This window comes from Protomyctophum bolini (genome assembly GCF_963924005.1).
Source record: "Protomyctophum bolini genome assembly, chromosome: 18".
Lineage (NCBI taxonomy): Eukaryota > Metazoa > Chordata > Actinopteri > Myctophiformes > Myctophidae > Protomyctophum > Protomyctophum bolini.
In genome coordinates, this window is record NC_137879.1 from 20,458,618 (window position 1) to 20,473,728 (window position 15,111).

General features: G+C 44.0%; 2 protein-coding genes across 5 annotated transcripts in view; one reads left to right on the forward strand and one right to left on the reverse strand.

Moving 5' to 3' along the window:
- Nucleotides 1-123: 123 nt before the first annotated feature.
- Nucleotides 124-994, forward strand: ndufaf8 (NADH:ubiquinone oxidoreductase complex assembly factor 8). Its single transcript, XM_080788926.1, has 3 exons — nt 124-328; nt 569-679; nt 764-994. The coding sequence occupies exons 1-3, from the start codon at nt 248-250 to the stop codon at nt 782-784; spliced, it is 213 nt and encodes a 70-aa protein (XP_080645052.1). The 5' UTR covers nt 124-247; the 3' UTR covers nt 785-994.
- A 199-nt stretch (nt 995-1,193) lies between these two features.
- Nucleotides 1,194-15,111, reverse strand: part of slc38a10 (solute carrier family 38 member 10) — a 30,939-nt gene continuing 17,021 nt past the window's right edge. For 2 of the 4 annotated variants that reach the window (XM_080789405.1, XM_080789406.1), the window contains exons 11-17: nt 13,184-13,290; nt 11,239-11,404; nt 8,149-8,304; nt 7,081-7,548; nt 6,800-6,880; nt 4,105-4,245; nt 1,194-3,996 (exon numbers count right to left, since the gene is read on the reverse strand). In XM_080789405.1, coding sequence (XP_080645531.1) covers nt 2,792-3,996; nt 4,105-4,245; nt 6,800-6,880; nt 7,081-7,548; nt 8,149-8,304; nt 11,239-11,404; nt 13,184-13,290 — 2,324 coding nt within the window. In that variant the 3' untranslated portion in view covers nt 1,194-2,791. The remainder of the gene's footprint in view (nt 3,997-4,104; nt 4,246-6,799; nt 6,881-7,080; nt 7,549-8,148; nt 8,305-11,238; nt 11,405-13,183; nt 13,291-15,111) is intronic. The other 2 variants (XM_080789408.1, XM_080789407.1) reach the window with 2 other exon arrangements.

The window sequence follows — 15,111 nt, forward strand, 5'->3', positions numbered from 1 at the left end:
TTGTATTGGCCCTCAGCGTTTGCGTAAGGCCGCCCATTAGCGAATGAATGGATAGGACCGTTTGATTGTCACAAAACTAAGCCAATCATATCCAAACGTTTCGCTGCTGTCAGGGTAAACAATATGGCGCTGCCCATGTATTAGGAAGGATGTCTCCTCTGTTCTTTGATGAAGTATTACATTTTAAGTGTATCAAAAGAATATTCTATCAAATTATGTTTTACTGCGTAAAACTATAGCCATCACCATGTCAGGGACTAATGTCTGGACTCGCAGCCGTGAAAAGTTAAGACGATTCCCAGAGCTGTTTGCGCAATGTGCAGGAGAGGTGAGTGATACAGGATGTTGACTGTGATGGCAGTGTTAGGTACATACTTATTTCAATGTCATGAGTGTAGCAATAATGACGTTTATATAGGCCTATATGTAAATGTATATACTGTTCCGTTCTAAGATGGTGGCAGTTTTTTCTGGTTAAGTTTAAGATGGTGGCAGCCAGTTGAGCCATGCGTGTCCATTTGTGTATCAATAAAACACGTTACACTATCATTTTCATCATGTCACACAGGCAACGGCGTATGGGAAGTGTGTCGCAGCCACAACTACAGGCAAAGAGGAGTTGAAGAGGAATCTTTGTGCCAAGGAATTTGAGGCACTGAAAAGTTGCTTTACAAATGCAGTAAGTATTCAGGCCAGTAGATTCCTTGGTCCATGTATACAGGTAGATACATCTGAAAATGTATAAATCTTATTTTTCTTTCAGGCCAAGAAAGGGGCAAAATAGTATAAAGACTATGCCTGGATTATCTTCTGGATACATTTACCTCCATTTGGTGTTGTGGCTGCACAGTGAGAAGTGATGAATGCCAAGATCTGCTCCAGGACAAAATATCTAATATTGTGAGCAAATACTGGCAGCCAGGTGTTGGCGATGCCTGAAGCAAATCTTTCAAGATTTACACCTGTTGACTTTGAACTGAATAAAGTAATTCCTGTTGAATTTGTGGAGATGACTATCACACACACACAGTCGGTCGGATAACAGTTCAATTTTATCAAGTGCCATTTTGCAATGTACATAGTCTGACTATGTACATTGCAAAATGGCACTGACATTAAAGCCTAACATATGTATAATAAGAGTAATCGTCCCATCAGTATTGCAACAAATGAAAGTCACTCAAAGACACGTGAACAGAATAATTTGTTTTATTACACATTCCTAATAGCAAATGTTCAAAATTACCTTAGAAATCCAATCAGAAAAATAGCCGTCTAGTACAAACATCTAGTACAAAGCAACAACCACTGAAGTGCTTGTTGATGGGGGAACAGGGGGGAGAGAAACATACAGCCACAGAAACACGGTCAACATTTTATTACATTTTTCACCCTACATGTTTTGAATGAGGCACAGTGGAAGCAAACCAAATAATACAAATGAACAAGCCACTACCGTTCATCTAGTCCTGCAACAGTGTATCTATTGAAGGCACGCACTGAGCAAAACAGTTGAGATCGACATTCACACAGCAGTCATTTTGCTCCTAGTTCATACTGGGCAGTTGAGGTGGTCATGCTCCGTTTATACCAAGTATAAAGTAATAGCAAAATGGCCACTATGTCAATTGAAAAAAGGTACCACCTGGAGAACTGACCTCAGACCTCCTGAATTCAAATTCCAGAGTTCACGTAAAATATACAACAGTATCAAATATAATATAGCTTCTGCATTGAATCATTTTTCAGAATGACATTACATTTCAAAACGATAGTCATACACAAAGGAATGCTAATAAAACGGACTGAGCACAAATACTTTTATACAACATAGATTCAGAAATAAGGACTTAAATATTTACATCTCAAAGTAACAGACAACCAAACATAAATTGACCAAGAATGATCAAACCAAAACAGTAAAGGAGAAAAATGAAAGAAAAGAACATCACTACATTCTCTACACAAAGACGGACTCCACATAATCAATGGGAGAATATCAACACAAATAAAGTGACTTAAATACAGCCATTGGATATTTGCTCCTCAAATCCCTCCATAGTATGGATTTTGCATAGATTTACAGCATAGACTACAAAACTTTCACCTCACACCAAGATAAAAATAACTTAATATCTTACATAAAATATCTCTTCAATAAAGACTTTGGATTACTGTTGAGTGACATACACACTATCAAAGCAAAGAAAACCGTAAATGTTGTCAAACTTGAAGTCCACAATATATTTACTAAATGATCAAAATATTTTGGAAAAAGCGAATGAGCATTTAGTAATAAAGCAGTTTTTGGTTTGGAAGCTTTATTAATACGAAAATATTTTTAGAAAAAGATGGAGAATATTGAATCTGTTTCCTATAGACTGGAATGCTGATAATAGGGTACACTTGTTCCAACTTCCTACTGGTCCATATTCATGAGGAAAATACTGAAATGGCATCATTGCTGACAGTTTAAAATATACAAATAGCAAGAGTCTGTAATCAATCTGAATTGTAGTCAGAAATGTGACAGCCCTTCTCATTCTCAATTTACGGATAATGGCAGTGAATGGTTGTCGGTTTGATCCTCCACCTGAAAATGTTTCAATTTTGTTTATGCTGGAAAAAAAGCTAAGTGGAATAGCTTGACTAATTGCCATGTTAATGTGTCAACATTATGAGGCTCCATGTCTGAAGCCAAGAGAGACGGTAAGGCAAAGATGCTCTGATCCTTAGTATTAGGGCGTTCTTCATGTGCACAAAATGCTTGTTATATGTTTGTTTGTGTGCGTTAGATGTTCTCCTCAGCCTCTTGGGCATGTTTAATCTGTCGTGTGTGCACCACAGCACCACCCAGTAACTGTCCCTCAAGTGCCATATGGAGGTCTTGGACCCCCAGGTCCAGCATGTGCTCCAGCCCCCGCACCCCCCTGGACTCGAGGTCCCTCCGTCTCCTCCTCAGGTCCATGTCTCCTGGGTTTTTGGCCTTCTCTGGAGAGTCTTGGGGCTGAGCCTGAGCTTTTTTTCCAAGGCCCCCGATGTCAGCCAGGGGTCCTGCTTTAAGGTCCCGCCCTCCTTTCTTCAGAGGTGCGTCTCCGTCCTCTTTCACAGCCCGTGCAGCTTCAGCTGCATCCTTGGCTTCTATGACACGCTCCAGTTGGGCCACTCGCTCCTTTGTGTCCTGCAGCTCCTTCGCCTCCCGCGCTCTCTCAACTATTTCATTATCAGCTTTCTCCATCTCCTGCCGGACCCACTGCTTCTCGTCTCCATCCCTCTCCTTTGCCTCTTGCTCCTCCCTCTCCTTCTCCTGTTCCCTAGCCAGCTTCTCCTTCCTCTCCCGTTCCAGCCGTTCTTTCTCCACCCTTGCCTCCACCTCCTTATTGATCCTCTCCTTCTCCAGCCTCTCCACTCGTTCTCTCTCTATCCTCTCCTTCTCTGCTCTCTCCTTCTCCAGCCTCTCCACTCGTTCTCTCTCTATCCTCTCTCTCTCTGCTCTCTCCTTCTCCAGCCTCTCCAGTCGTTCCTTCTCGACTCTTGCCTGCACCTCTTTGTCGATCCTTTCCTTTTCTGCTCTTTTGTTCTCCTTCGCTACCTCCAAGTTTACTTCCTGGTGTTTAGGCAGGGATTCCTGTGCTGGTTGTCCTTGTCTCAGTGGCACTCCTCTAGCCCCCCGTTCCGCTTCTACTGCAGCTAATACAGCAGCAGCCGGGACGTCTTCTTTGGTGTCTTCCTTGTAAGCCACCGGATCCACTGCTTTAGGGGCCTGGACCTCTCGATTCCCAACAACAGCCTGGGCTTGATTCTGAGGGACGGCACGAGGCTCGGCCCCTCCGACCTGCGGCGCACCAGCTCCAACTGAATCCCCGGGTAGCTTGGGATCTGAGCCCAGGACAGCTGCAGCCTGCTGGGCTGGGTCTTTGGGCTTCACTGCTGCTCCCTCCATCACCTCCAGATGTTTCTTGATGCCTTTTTCTTCCTCGACTTCCGGGGCACCCGCTGTTAAGAAATTAAAATATGCATAGTACTCATGTAGTTAAACAACTTTCTTAAGCATTTGTGTTGTGCGTGCGCTCATTTATGTGTAGGTGATGTGTGGGCACCCACGGCCTGGCTGTTTCTGGTGGATCTCCTTGTGTTGCTCCTCTATGACAGCCAGGAGTTTCTCCTGCTGGTCCAGGAGTCTCTTCTGCTGCTCCTGTTGCTCTTTGATGACCTGCAGCAGCACCTCGTGGTCCAACTGACCCTCTGCACGAGAGGGGAGAGAGATACCGTGTCACAGAAGACCAAACATACAGAGTAGCCATGTGCAACTGCAGCCAAACTTGGATGACATTGCATCAGCTACACAGATTAACCTAGCGAGATGCATGTCTCATTAGGCTAATGTAGAGACACGTTTTTAGGCTATTTTGAGAGGAAGAACAATTATACAATGCAGATTTCCAACACTCATTATACCAAGAGCATGGTTCAGTGATTACAAATCATTGGTTAGGATTTTGTTTGACATGGTAGTTTATGTTTGGGAATCCCGCCAGTAAGACTGATGGAGAGACAGAAAGGGGTCATGTCAATAGTTTTATTCAGATATCTATTATCTACATACTCAAATATGGGTTGTGGGTGGCATCTCAAAACTATCATAATGTCAATCTACAAGAACTGACAAGAATACCCACAAGCTGGATTTGAGGACACGGGTGAATGGCTTGGGTGGGGTGCAGTTATTAGGGATAGGGCAAAAGTGAGTGATTGCTACAGATTGCTAGATTCTCAGACGATGGAACTCATTTACGGACCCACTAAATGCAAATTATAACAAATTAGAGAGACAGACAAAGGCAAAGAGAAGGACAGGGGCGGAGAGAGGAGGGAGTTCGTACCTGCAACCAGCTTTTTTATCACTGTGATAGGAGCCCGGCAGAGAGAGAAAAAGTGGTAAAAGAGAAGAGGCAGAGAGAGGTGGAAAAAATGAAGTCAACAAAGGCCAAAATGACTTGTTGATTTTATCAAGCCAAGTGAAAAAGTAACAGAGACATCTCTGTATATAGATATTTATATTAATGCACTAACTATTATATTACTGTTTAGGGTTTAGGCTGTATAATATGTGCACTAGATATATCATCTTTAAAGCACAGCAGAGACGTAGTTACAGTATGTACTGTATGAGTCATGGTATATTTCACATTACTTTAAACCATTTCCCTAGGCATGCTGCCTTTTGTTAGATTTTGGAATGATTAACAGATTTCTTTTAAAACCCACCTTAAAATTCCCTGCTTCTCCAGCTGATATTTAGGCTTCCGTTAACCCATTTAGGTCTGAGGCCGATTCTAAAAACGCCTCTAAAACCTGACCTAAGGTTTCTGAAAAACTTCAAATGTATATAGCATCAAAGAAATTACATGGGTTCCCGCCCAAAATGGGGTAAATTCATCTTTTCACCAGGAACTATTTTCAACTAGATCTTTGAAATCACTTTACGCCAACATAAGTCTGACCAAACATAACCGCAACAGAATTGTTGGGTGACTTATTTCAAGAAATCCTCTGCGAGTTAGTTTTCAAACCATATTGAAATTGGGAACACAATGGCTTAAAAAATAAAAATAGAAACAGCAACAAAAATAAGGAAAATAATAATAACACTGTATGCTTTGGAAAATGGTAAGCGGAAATGTATGTATGCCATCATACAGTAGTTAATGGGATAAACATACCATACCACCAGTATGGTATTTTAAGGGAGTTTTGCACTATGCTTGACTGTGTATATTAGTACCGACTATACGGGTTGTGCTTCATAATCTTACCATTCTGTCTTTTTACAGAATAGTTTAACTATTTACTATAACAAACGTCTCCCATCGGGATCAACTAAGTGCAATATAATTTAATCCGGATGCCCCCTTTTTTTTCTTTTCTTTTTCAATTTGGTCATTATGCAAATCCATGAATTCCCCAAACCTTTCTGTGCAGTTGTCACTGCAGCCCCGCCCCCTACTGGCTCACCTGCCAGTGAGGAGCCCCCACCAAGAGGATATGGCGCCCACAGCCTTCTATTCGCCGTTCCCTCCCATAAACACGGCCAATTGTGCCGTTATGGATGCTCGTCCAAGCCAAGGCACCGCAGAAGATTAAAACTTTCGAGCCGGGGAAAAAAATATATAGCAGGGGTGATATTACAAGGTAAAAGATCAAAGCAGAGGAAAGCCAGCAGCATCAAGTTAACATGACCATGAGGCACAACTCCACACGTGGCAAAGGTAGAGAAGATTTTCCATGGGTGGAAAACTAAGTTGTTTCATAAACCCTTAAAATAGACAAACCTTTTAATTCCAATAAAATGTTGTATAAGTCCTAAGAGTTACAAAGAATTTACCAGGTGACGATGCTTTTCCTCAGTGGGTGACTGAACTGACAGCAGTCACAGTCTAGAGAGGTTTACCCTCAGTGGGTGACTGAACTGACAGCAGTCACAGTCTAGAGAGGTTTACCCTCAGTGGGTGTCTGAACTGACAGCAGTCACAGTCTAGAGAGGTTTACCCTCAGTGGGTGTCTGAACTGACAGCAGTCACAGTCTAGAGAGGTTTACCCTCAGTGGGTGTCTGAACTGACAGCAGTCAGTCTATCCTCAGTGGGTGTCTGAACTGACAGCAGTCAGTCTATCCTCAGTGGGTGTCTGAACTGACAGCAGTCAAACAAGTTCACTTATAACCTTATGTCCAGTTGACCACAATAGGTACACCAGATTGCAACTGGTTAAAGTCCCTTTGCCTTTCAGCCACTCTCTCACCTTCCATCTTTTCATCCACTGCATCTTTGCTGTCCGCTTTGCTGTCCGCAGCGCGACGTCCTCCTTCAGGAAGTGGAGCTGCTAGAGAACCAAATTCATTTGAGATAAATTCCCATCATCCCATGTGAGATTTTAACTTTCAAAACCTTGGCCTCGTCACATGTTGGATGTCGGGACCATCATTCTATTTTTAGATTAAGATTATGTTTTGGATCGAAACCCTTAAAATATCACAGGGTTAGTCCCTATTGGACTGACGGTTATGTTTTCCTATCGCTCACCTTTACCAACAGCCACTGGAACCTTTCCCACCTCGTCGACCTGCGCCGCTGCGGCGTGATTGACCACAACCGCTGCCTTGCCAGCAGGAGCTTCTATGACGGGGACGAATTTCTCTGCGTCTTTTGGCGGGGGCACCAACTGCTTTTTGCCCGCCTCCACGCCAGGCTTGTCCACCACCTCATTAGACACGACCTCGCCTCCGCCCAAGTCCACTTCCTCCTTACGCACCACTGCCACGGCGGGTTTCTGTTGGTCATCGGCCTTCTCCTGTTTCTGGTCCTTGGCGTCCACAGCGAGGCCCTGCTCTGAATCCCCCTGGGAAGCCACCTCCCCTCCTCCTGCAGCGGGGACAGCTTGCTGCTTCTCTGCCTCCAGCTCTGCCACGTTCTTCCTCTCTTCTATCTGGACCTCGTCGTGGGGGATGGGTGGTTCGTGGCGGTGGGCTTCGCCCTCCGGCACCGCTACCCCTGTGGACAAGACGTAAAAGATCAGGGCTGCAAATACTTTATCAAATAATCAAGAAGCATGTACCCCTGGGGCACCAGGAGGGAAAACTGTGCTATCCCAGCACAGACAACAGTCCCATTTTTCATATTACAGGATACATTCATTGAATTCATCATACATTATCAATAGGCTGGAAGAAGAGATCCCACGTTTTTATCCTCTTGCAGTCTAAGTATGAATGTTAGTTTTTCCATGACATACAATTCCTCAGTAATGTCCATCCAATGATCTTTCGTTGGTGGGTCCTGTTGGTACCAGCATCGTGTGATTGTATTCTTACTTGTTGCTAAGAGGATCTTGATTAAATATTTATCATGTATTAGAAACTCTTCAGGGATATTTCCTAACAATAAAAGTCTGAGGTATCTTAAAACACAGAATGGTCTCCATGGTGGAGTGGATATCCTGCCAGTATTCCAGAATTTGAGTACAAGTCCAGAATATATGACCGTGGCCCGCCTCCTTGTGGCCACACTGTCTCCAGCATGGTTGTTCTGTTTTCAATTGTCTTGATTTAATTGTAGGTGTTGACAACAGTCCCATTTAAATGGTTTTCATACCAGCTTCAGGCCGATCCAGCTGCACCTCTTCTTTCTTCCTTTCGGGCACATTCTCTGGCACCTTGATCTGTGGGGGTTCAGCTGGGTCCTTCTCCACAGGCTTCTGCAAGTCAACAACTGGGGGCTTGGGTCTCTCCACGATCTCCACTGGTTTGTCTACGCGTGCACACACACACACACACACACACACACACACACACACACACACACACACACACACACAATACAAAACAGGCAACTAAATATAAATCAAGCATAGGGTGCCTGCTGGCCTAATGGTCCAGGCGCATGCCACATATAGGCTCTGCTCTGGCCTGACAGCGCATCACATTCATGACGACCTTTGCTGCATGTATCTCCCTGTCCCTCCCCCTTTCCTGTCCGTCTTCACTGAAACTATCAATAAAAGGCACAAAAGCCAAAGATCAAGCATAAACCCTAACTCCAAACCCTGAACCTAAATGCCTAATTTTAACCCCAATGTCAACCTGGATCTTTTCCATTTGCAAGCCTATCTTTTTTTTAAAACCATGAAACTACCTCCAAATCTACTATACTAGCGTGGACATTTGGCCCCAAGTATAGTTAATAGAAGTACACACACCATGACATTACTATAAGATTCCTCTAATGGATTTCATGGAGTACTGCTGTGTTTTATGTCCATCAACATCCAACTGATTTGGAAGCTTCCTTCGCCCACACTGTAGTCTGCCTCAGGGTGAAATGAAATGTCATGCGAAATCTACTTTGTAGCAAAAACTATGCATTTACCATCTGTACATCTAAAATCAGAATTTGTGGGCTACAAGCAAATCCATCTTCTTAACCACATGAACCATAGCGTCCCTATTATGGGGGACAATGTGGTAAAAACAAATCACACCCGTGTGAAGTGAGGGGCGCTTTACCAACCCATTATCTTACATCATCGCAATATCATAACATAACGTTAATAATCATATGCCTATTTGCTCAGTGACAGACAAAACAAACATTCTGAACATCTGTTCATTGTTAATGGCATTTAATGTTTGTGTTAGTGACAAAACCACCATTAGACTCTGTCAATTGTCAATCACAGGTTTAATGTTTGTCTAGAAAAGACAAACATTAAACCTGTATATAGGAGGGTGTAGCGCCCCTCAATAACCGATCTATAGGCTCGCAACATGACGTGTTATAAGATCTGCTATTTTCAGTGAAGAGATTCGGTGTACAGGGAAAAAAGGAGGCGTCATAGTATATAGAGAGACCCCTTAAGGCTTCTGGTCAATTAGCGATATAGGCTTGAAGTGGTTAAAGAATATCAAACCTTTCAAAATAACATATTTGTCTGAATTCAGTTCTAAATCTCCTAATACAGTGGATCCACCAGGTGTCAGCAAACACTGACAACATTGAGATGCTTGTAACACAAAGTAGAGCACGGTTGGGTACCTACCACTAGGGGTCCAAAATAAAATGTCCAACTCTGAGAGTGTACAAATGGGTCCTTGAAATTAACAAGGCAGAGAATCTAAACTAAATTTATGTCTGGAACTCCGATCTACACTGTTAAGTGTACAAATTTGTACAATCTTAGAATTGAAGACCCGGAATGGTCCACTTGGACCCGGACCAGACATTAAGAAGCAGTGACCAGCAGGACAAAGGGAGAGCAAGTTGGAGGAAGAGAAAAGACAATGAAGGGGGGATGGACAATAAGAGAAAAGACAATGAAGGGGGGATGGACAATAACGAGAGACATGAAGGGGGGATGGACAATAACGAGAGACATGAAGGGGGGATGGACAATAACGAGAGACATGAAGGGGGGATGGACAATAAGAGAAAAGACAATGAAGGGGGGATGGACAATAACGAGAGACATGAAGGGGGGATGGACAATAAGAGAAAAGACAATGAAGGGGGGATGGACAATAACGAGAGACATGAAGGGGGGATGGACAATAACGAGAGACAGAAAATGTAGAACAGGGGAAACAGTTATCTTCTCTACTTCCCAAATTACAGTCATGAACAGGAAACAGGTGTGGAGGTGAGCCTATGTGTGCTTCAGCTTAAACATACTGTACAAAGAAAAGAAAGAATGAAAGAGTGAACAGAGCCATGGACCGGGTTAACAAACATAAGTGTATCGGTGTTGATAATGACAGAACGACAGAGTTGTCAAGCTCTCTCTCATCTTTACGATCCCTCCCTCTGTTCATCCGTCCGTCTTTTCTTTCATCCCACTCTCTTCACCAACACCCCCCCCCCCACACACACACACACACACACACCACCACAGGCCTCTTTCCTCTTCCACCCTCAAACCTCAAACCCCAAACGCCTCATCTCTGTTAGTTTCCCCAAACCCCTCAACCCATATCACGCCCCCCTTACCCCGTCATCTTCACAGTCAAGCCTAGCAGGCATTTTATAGCTGCCACAGGAGATATGGGGGTAGAGACAATGTAGAAGGTGTGTATGCGCAGGGAGAGAGACAGAAAAAAGGGGGAGAGGAGAGACGAAGGGCCTAGATTGGGGAGGGAAAATGAGAAATCGCTGGAGTTTGAAGGGCATCACTCTCGCTCCATCAATGTCAAGCCCTCAACGCTGCTCTTAGATATTATCAAGAGGTTATCTCCAAGCCCTGCCCATCCCATCCATCTGTCACTCACACTATCTCTTTTTCCTCTCGTCTTTTTCATTCTCTGAGAGATAAAAGAGACCCCCGCACCCCCCTCCTCCCTTTAACAGGTCTTTGTAGCCTTTGTTTTAGTCTCACAACGTCTCTGGCTGTATTTGCTCCTGGCCCCTCCTGGCTGTGTCTTTCAGCTCCGTTTCTCTGATATAAATATAAAAATAATAAATACAACTCGCCGTAAAGACATTCTGCGCCGCCATCAGTGCCCCGTGCGCACAGTGATTATACGCAGCGTTGCTCGTCTGCTTTCAGAACCCATGTGCATCTCCAGCGTCGGTGCTCCCCCCACCCCCTTGAGCTACATGTTTCCATGCCTCATTAGTGAACCAATTTCAACAGAGTCCACAGTGGGGGGAACTGACTGCCGGGCACCAGGGCATTCAGTTGTGTGACGAGACCTTTTATTTTTTTACCATGAGACTCTGGGAGGTCCGGTAGCAGCAGGATGTTCTTGGGATCGGGGGCCGGTGGAGGCGGGACATGTCTGGCAGGGCTGGCGGCGGAGATGGACAACGTGGTGAAGGTGCTGACGAGCAGGATGCCCAGGCCCACAAACAACACCAGCTGCAGAGACAGAGAGAGAAAACGGGTTACAATTAAATCGAACGTGCGGTGCCGTCTAATGATGTATTTCATGGGTTCTGTATCCGTTTCCATGCAACAAAGATGGGTTTCAGAGGGTTCTCAGAACCTAATTTGGGCCCTGCTCAGGAGGAAGTCCGAAGTACTATTACTAACCCAGAGTTACAAGCTCACAAACTGTCACAACATTTCGTCTAGTTTTATCCATTTAGGCCCGACGTCGAAATAAAAAAAAAAGTTCGCTCTGAAAGAATATATATTCAAAGATTTGTGCCGCATTTTTACAATAAAAAAAAAATAGCAGACCTACAAGATCGTATCGCGCCACTCTGTGGCACGCTATGAGCTTGTAGATCTGCTATTTCTCAATAGCTAAAGTATAACATTATGTTTAGTTAAAACACCAAAACGGGTTCCCATCCAGAATGGGTTAAAAAATAAATCTCTTTTCAGGGGTGGCTGTCGTTATAAGGAAACAACAACAACAAGTCACAGTTTCAGATTATGAAAGGTTCTGGGTCACTCTTAGCCAAAAATACATTATTTTGTTTGATGAACTCACGCCTCTACTAACTAAACCTACAAATTGCAGATTTTTGGTTTGGTTTTTGAAGAGTAAGCGTGACCTCACAAGCTGCAGGCGGGACATGATGACAGAATCATGACACCGAGGTGTTTACTTTGGCCTTCAGGCCTCAGCATTCATTCAAGGTTCACTTTATTTGTCATTTCACATGTTTGCACATATAAAACGAAAATCATACTCAGGACCAGCAGTGTATATTTAAAACCTATCAATAAAAAGAATAAGCATAACATTTATTTAACTTAAGAGTTAAGTAATAAATGTAACCTGACAGTTACTGCATTTGAGCCTTGACATGGATCAATGAAATATCTTAATTTTATATTATTATTATTATTATATGTACATATACCGTATATGAATGTAACTAACCTCTTCAATCTGATTAAGTTGTTGCTGTGTTGTCATCTTGACGACCCAAAAGCTAAAAAAATTATCCTTAATGTCAGAGAGTTTATGATATCCTTTGGTGCGACACTGAGTTTAGACCAGAGTAGGAGTATCTGGAATGTAGACTGGAATGCTTTCTGTAAACCTCCAGAAAGACCCTCCTTTCACCAAACTGAAGTGAGTTTCGTTTTCCCAAGAAGTCTCCCAACACACAAACGCCACCTACTGACCAAAATGTATGTGTGTGTGTGTGTGTGTGTGTGTGTGTGTGTGTGTGTGTTTCTTGACATGCATAAGATCTGGTCATGCCAGCATAGTAAGAGGTTCAAAGTAAAATATTTAGGACGACCGTCAATCCGATTCTACTCTATGGCTCCGAGGTAGAAAACTGTCGTTCCCTGATGTCATCGCTAGGGACACATGCATCAGTAAGCGGGAACTGGGGATGGCAATAAAGGACCGGGAAGTCTAGCGTGGCATTGTGAAATCCATGATCTTGACCTATATTCTGTACTTTTAGGGCTTGTTTGGACTCAAACACAGAGACACGTGATGTATCGAGTGTGTGGGATATCAGAAGCTATGCACAGGGATGGTTACGCACACCAATGTCCTACCCGTGGGAGAATAAACTGAATAGGGAACCCTAAAACAAGAAAGTGGCTGCACACACCGATCAGAAGTCAGAAGCAACTGATCAAAATCAGAAGCAACTGAAAAATATTTGTGCCCTTGATAATGTATTTTATAAATGCAGACTCAAATAAAATAATTGAAAGGTGTACCTGTGCAACAAGACCATTCTTCTGGATCTTTCTGTATATGAGGGCAGGGCAAATGAAGCATATCAGGCTGCCCATAGTGGCTCCCGTTAGTCCCAGAATGGTCTCCACTGGAAGAGAGAAACAGACAGAGAGAGTCTTCAGTTCTTAAGTGTTCCTTAAAATATATATATATATTATGTTGTTATTTTGGTCATTGTGTACAAGCATAAACAGTTTTACATCATGTGGTTTAGTGCATTAGATTGCTTTCATGTCCAGCAAATGTGGAGTTTTACCAGAAACATGACATGTTATGTTTGCTCCTGTTCATGTGCTCATTTCTTACAGATATATTTGCCAAGTGCTAATTTAACTACTGAAAGGTTACATTTTTACACTCTTAACTTAAATGAACACTCAAAATGTTACAGTGACCGGGGCGAGTCCCTCTGCTCGCCCCACTCAGCTCCTGTTCCCCCAGACAGAGTCATGGCACCCTGGCCCTGATAGGACTGGGCTGTCCCTCATGGTACCCTGGCCCTGATAGGACCGGGCTGTCCCTCATGGTACCCTGGCCCTGATAGGACTGGGCTGTCCCACCCTGGCCCTGATAGGACTGGGCTGTCCCACATGGCACCCTGGCCCTGATAGGACTGGGCTGTCCCACATGTCTGTCTGTATCCACAAACTAAAGCCTGACTCATATACCGGTCATTCTAAATTTTGCGTGACAATTTTTAACCTTTCCGTCCCAATATTTTGGGCAGGTCATTTTTCTTTAAAAAAAAAAGGAATCACAATTTTGCAACCCATTTTTCACCCAGTGCCAATTGCCTAAACTGTAATCCGGGGCGCTACTCTCCCTCTGCCAGCCTGTCAGGGGGAGTTTCTAAACTGTAATCCGGGGCGCTACTCTCCCTCTGCCAGCCTGTCAGGGGGAGTTTCTAAACTGTAATCCGGGGCGCTACTCTCCCTCTGCCAACCTGTCAGGGGGAGTTTCTAAACTGTAATCCTGGGCGCTACTCTCCCTCTGCCAACCTGTCAGGGGGAGTTTCTAAACTGTAATCCGGGCCGCTACTCTCCCTCTGCCAACCCGTCAGGGGGAGTTTCTAAACTGTAATCCTGGGCGCTACTCTCCCTCTGCCAACCTGTCAGGGGGAGTTTCCCCGGTAGGACATAGCAACTGGGCGGGTCATTCTTGGTGAAAATGTTTAGAAAATCAGAAATATCAGCTCAGAACGCAATTGGCTATTTTGTTTTAAATGTTAATAATTAGGGCTGAAGTGTTTAAATATAATTATATTGAAGTCTTCTCAAATTCTGTGTGTAGTTCATGTGCATGTGTTGCCTATATTGTGTACTTTTAGGGCTTGTTTGGACTCAAACACAGAGACACGTGATGTATCGAGTGTGTGGGATATCAGAAGCTATGCACGGGGATGGTTACGCACACCAATGTCCTACCCGTGGGAGAATAAACTGAATAGGGAACCCTAAAAAAAAATATGTGTGCCCTGCCCTGCCCTGCCCTTGATAATGTTGATAAAGGTTCATGACGACCTTTGCTGCATGTTCTCTCTCTTTCCTGTCCGTCTTCAAGGTTCAACGTTGGTTCAAAGTTGTTTATTTGTCTTCACTGTAACTATCAATAAAGGAACAAAAGCCAAAAACCAAAGCCAAAAGCCCCACAAAAAAGTGGCATCAGTCGGGCTCTAGACAACACCCCCTCCCCCCCTTCAACCCAGTGCACCAGGCTGGCTGGGCGTAGGGCCCAGGTCCCACCCATCCTTCAACCAGGGGACGCAGGCCATATTGTCTCCCTCAGATTTAGTGTCCGTTGTCCCTCAGGGGCCCTACCCTCCTTTCTCCCCACTCTATTAGTCTGATTAGATACACAAAGGGCCAGACAAACACACACATTCCCTGTGTGTGTGTGTGCGTCCACCTAA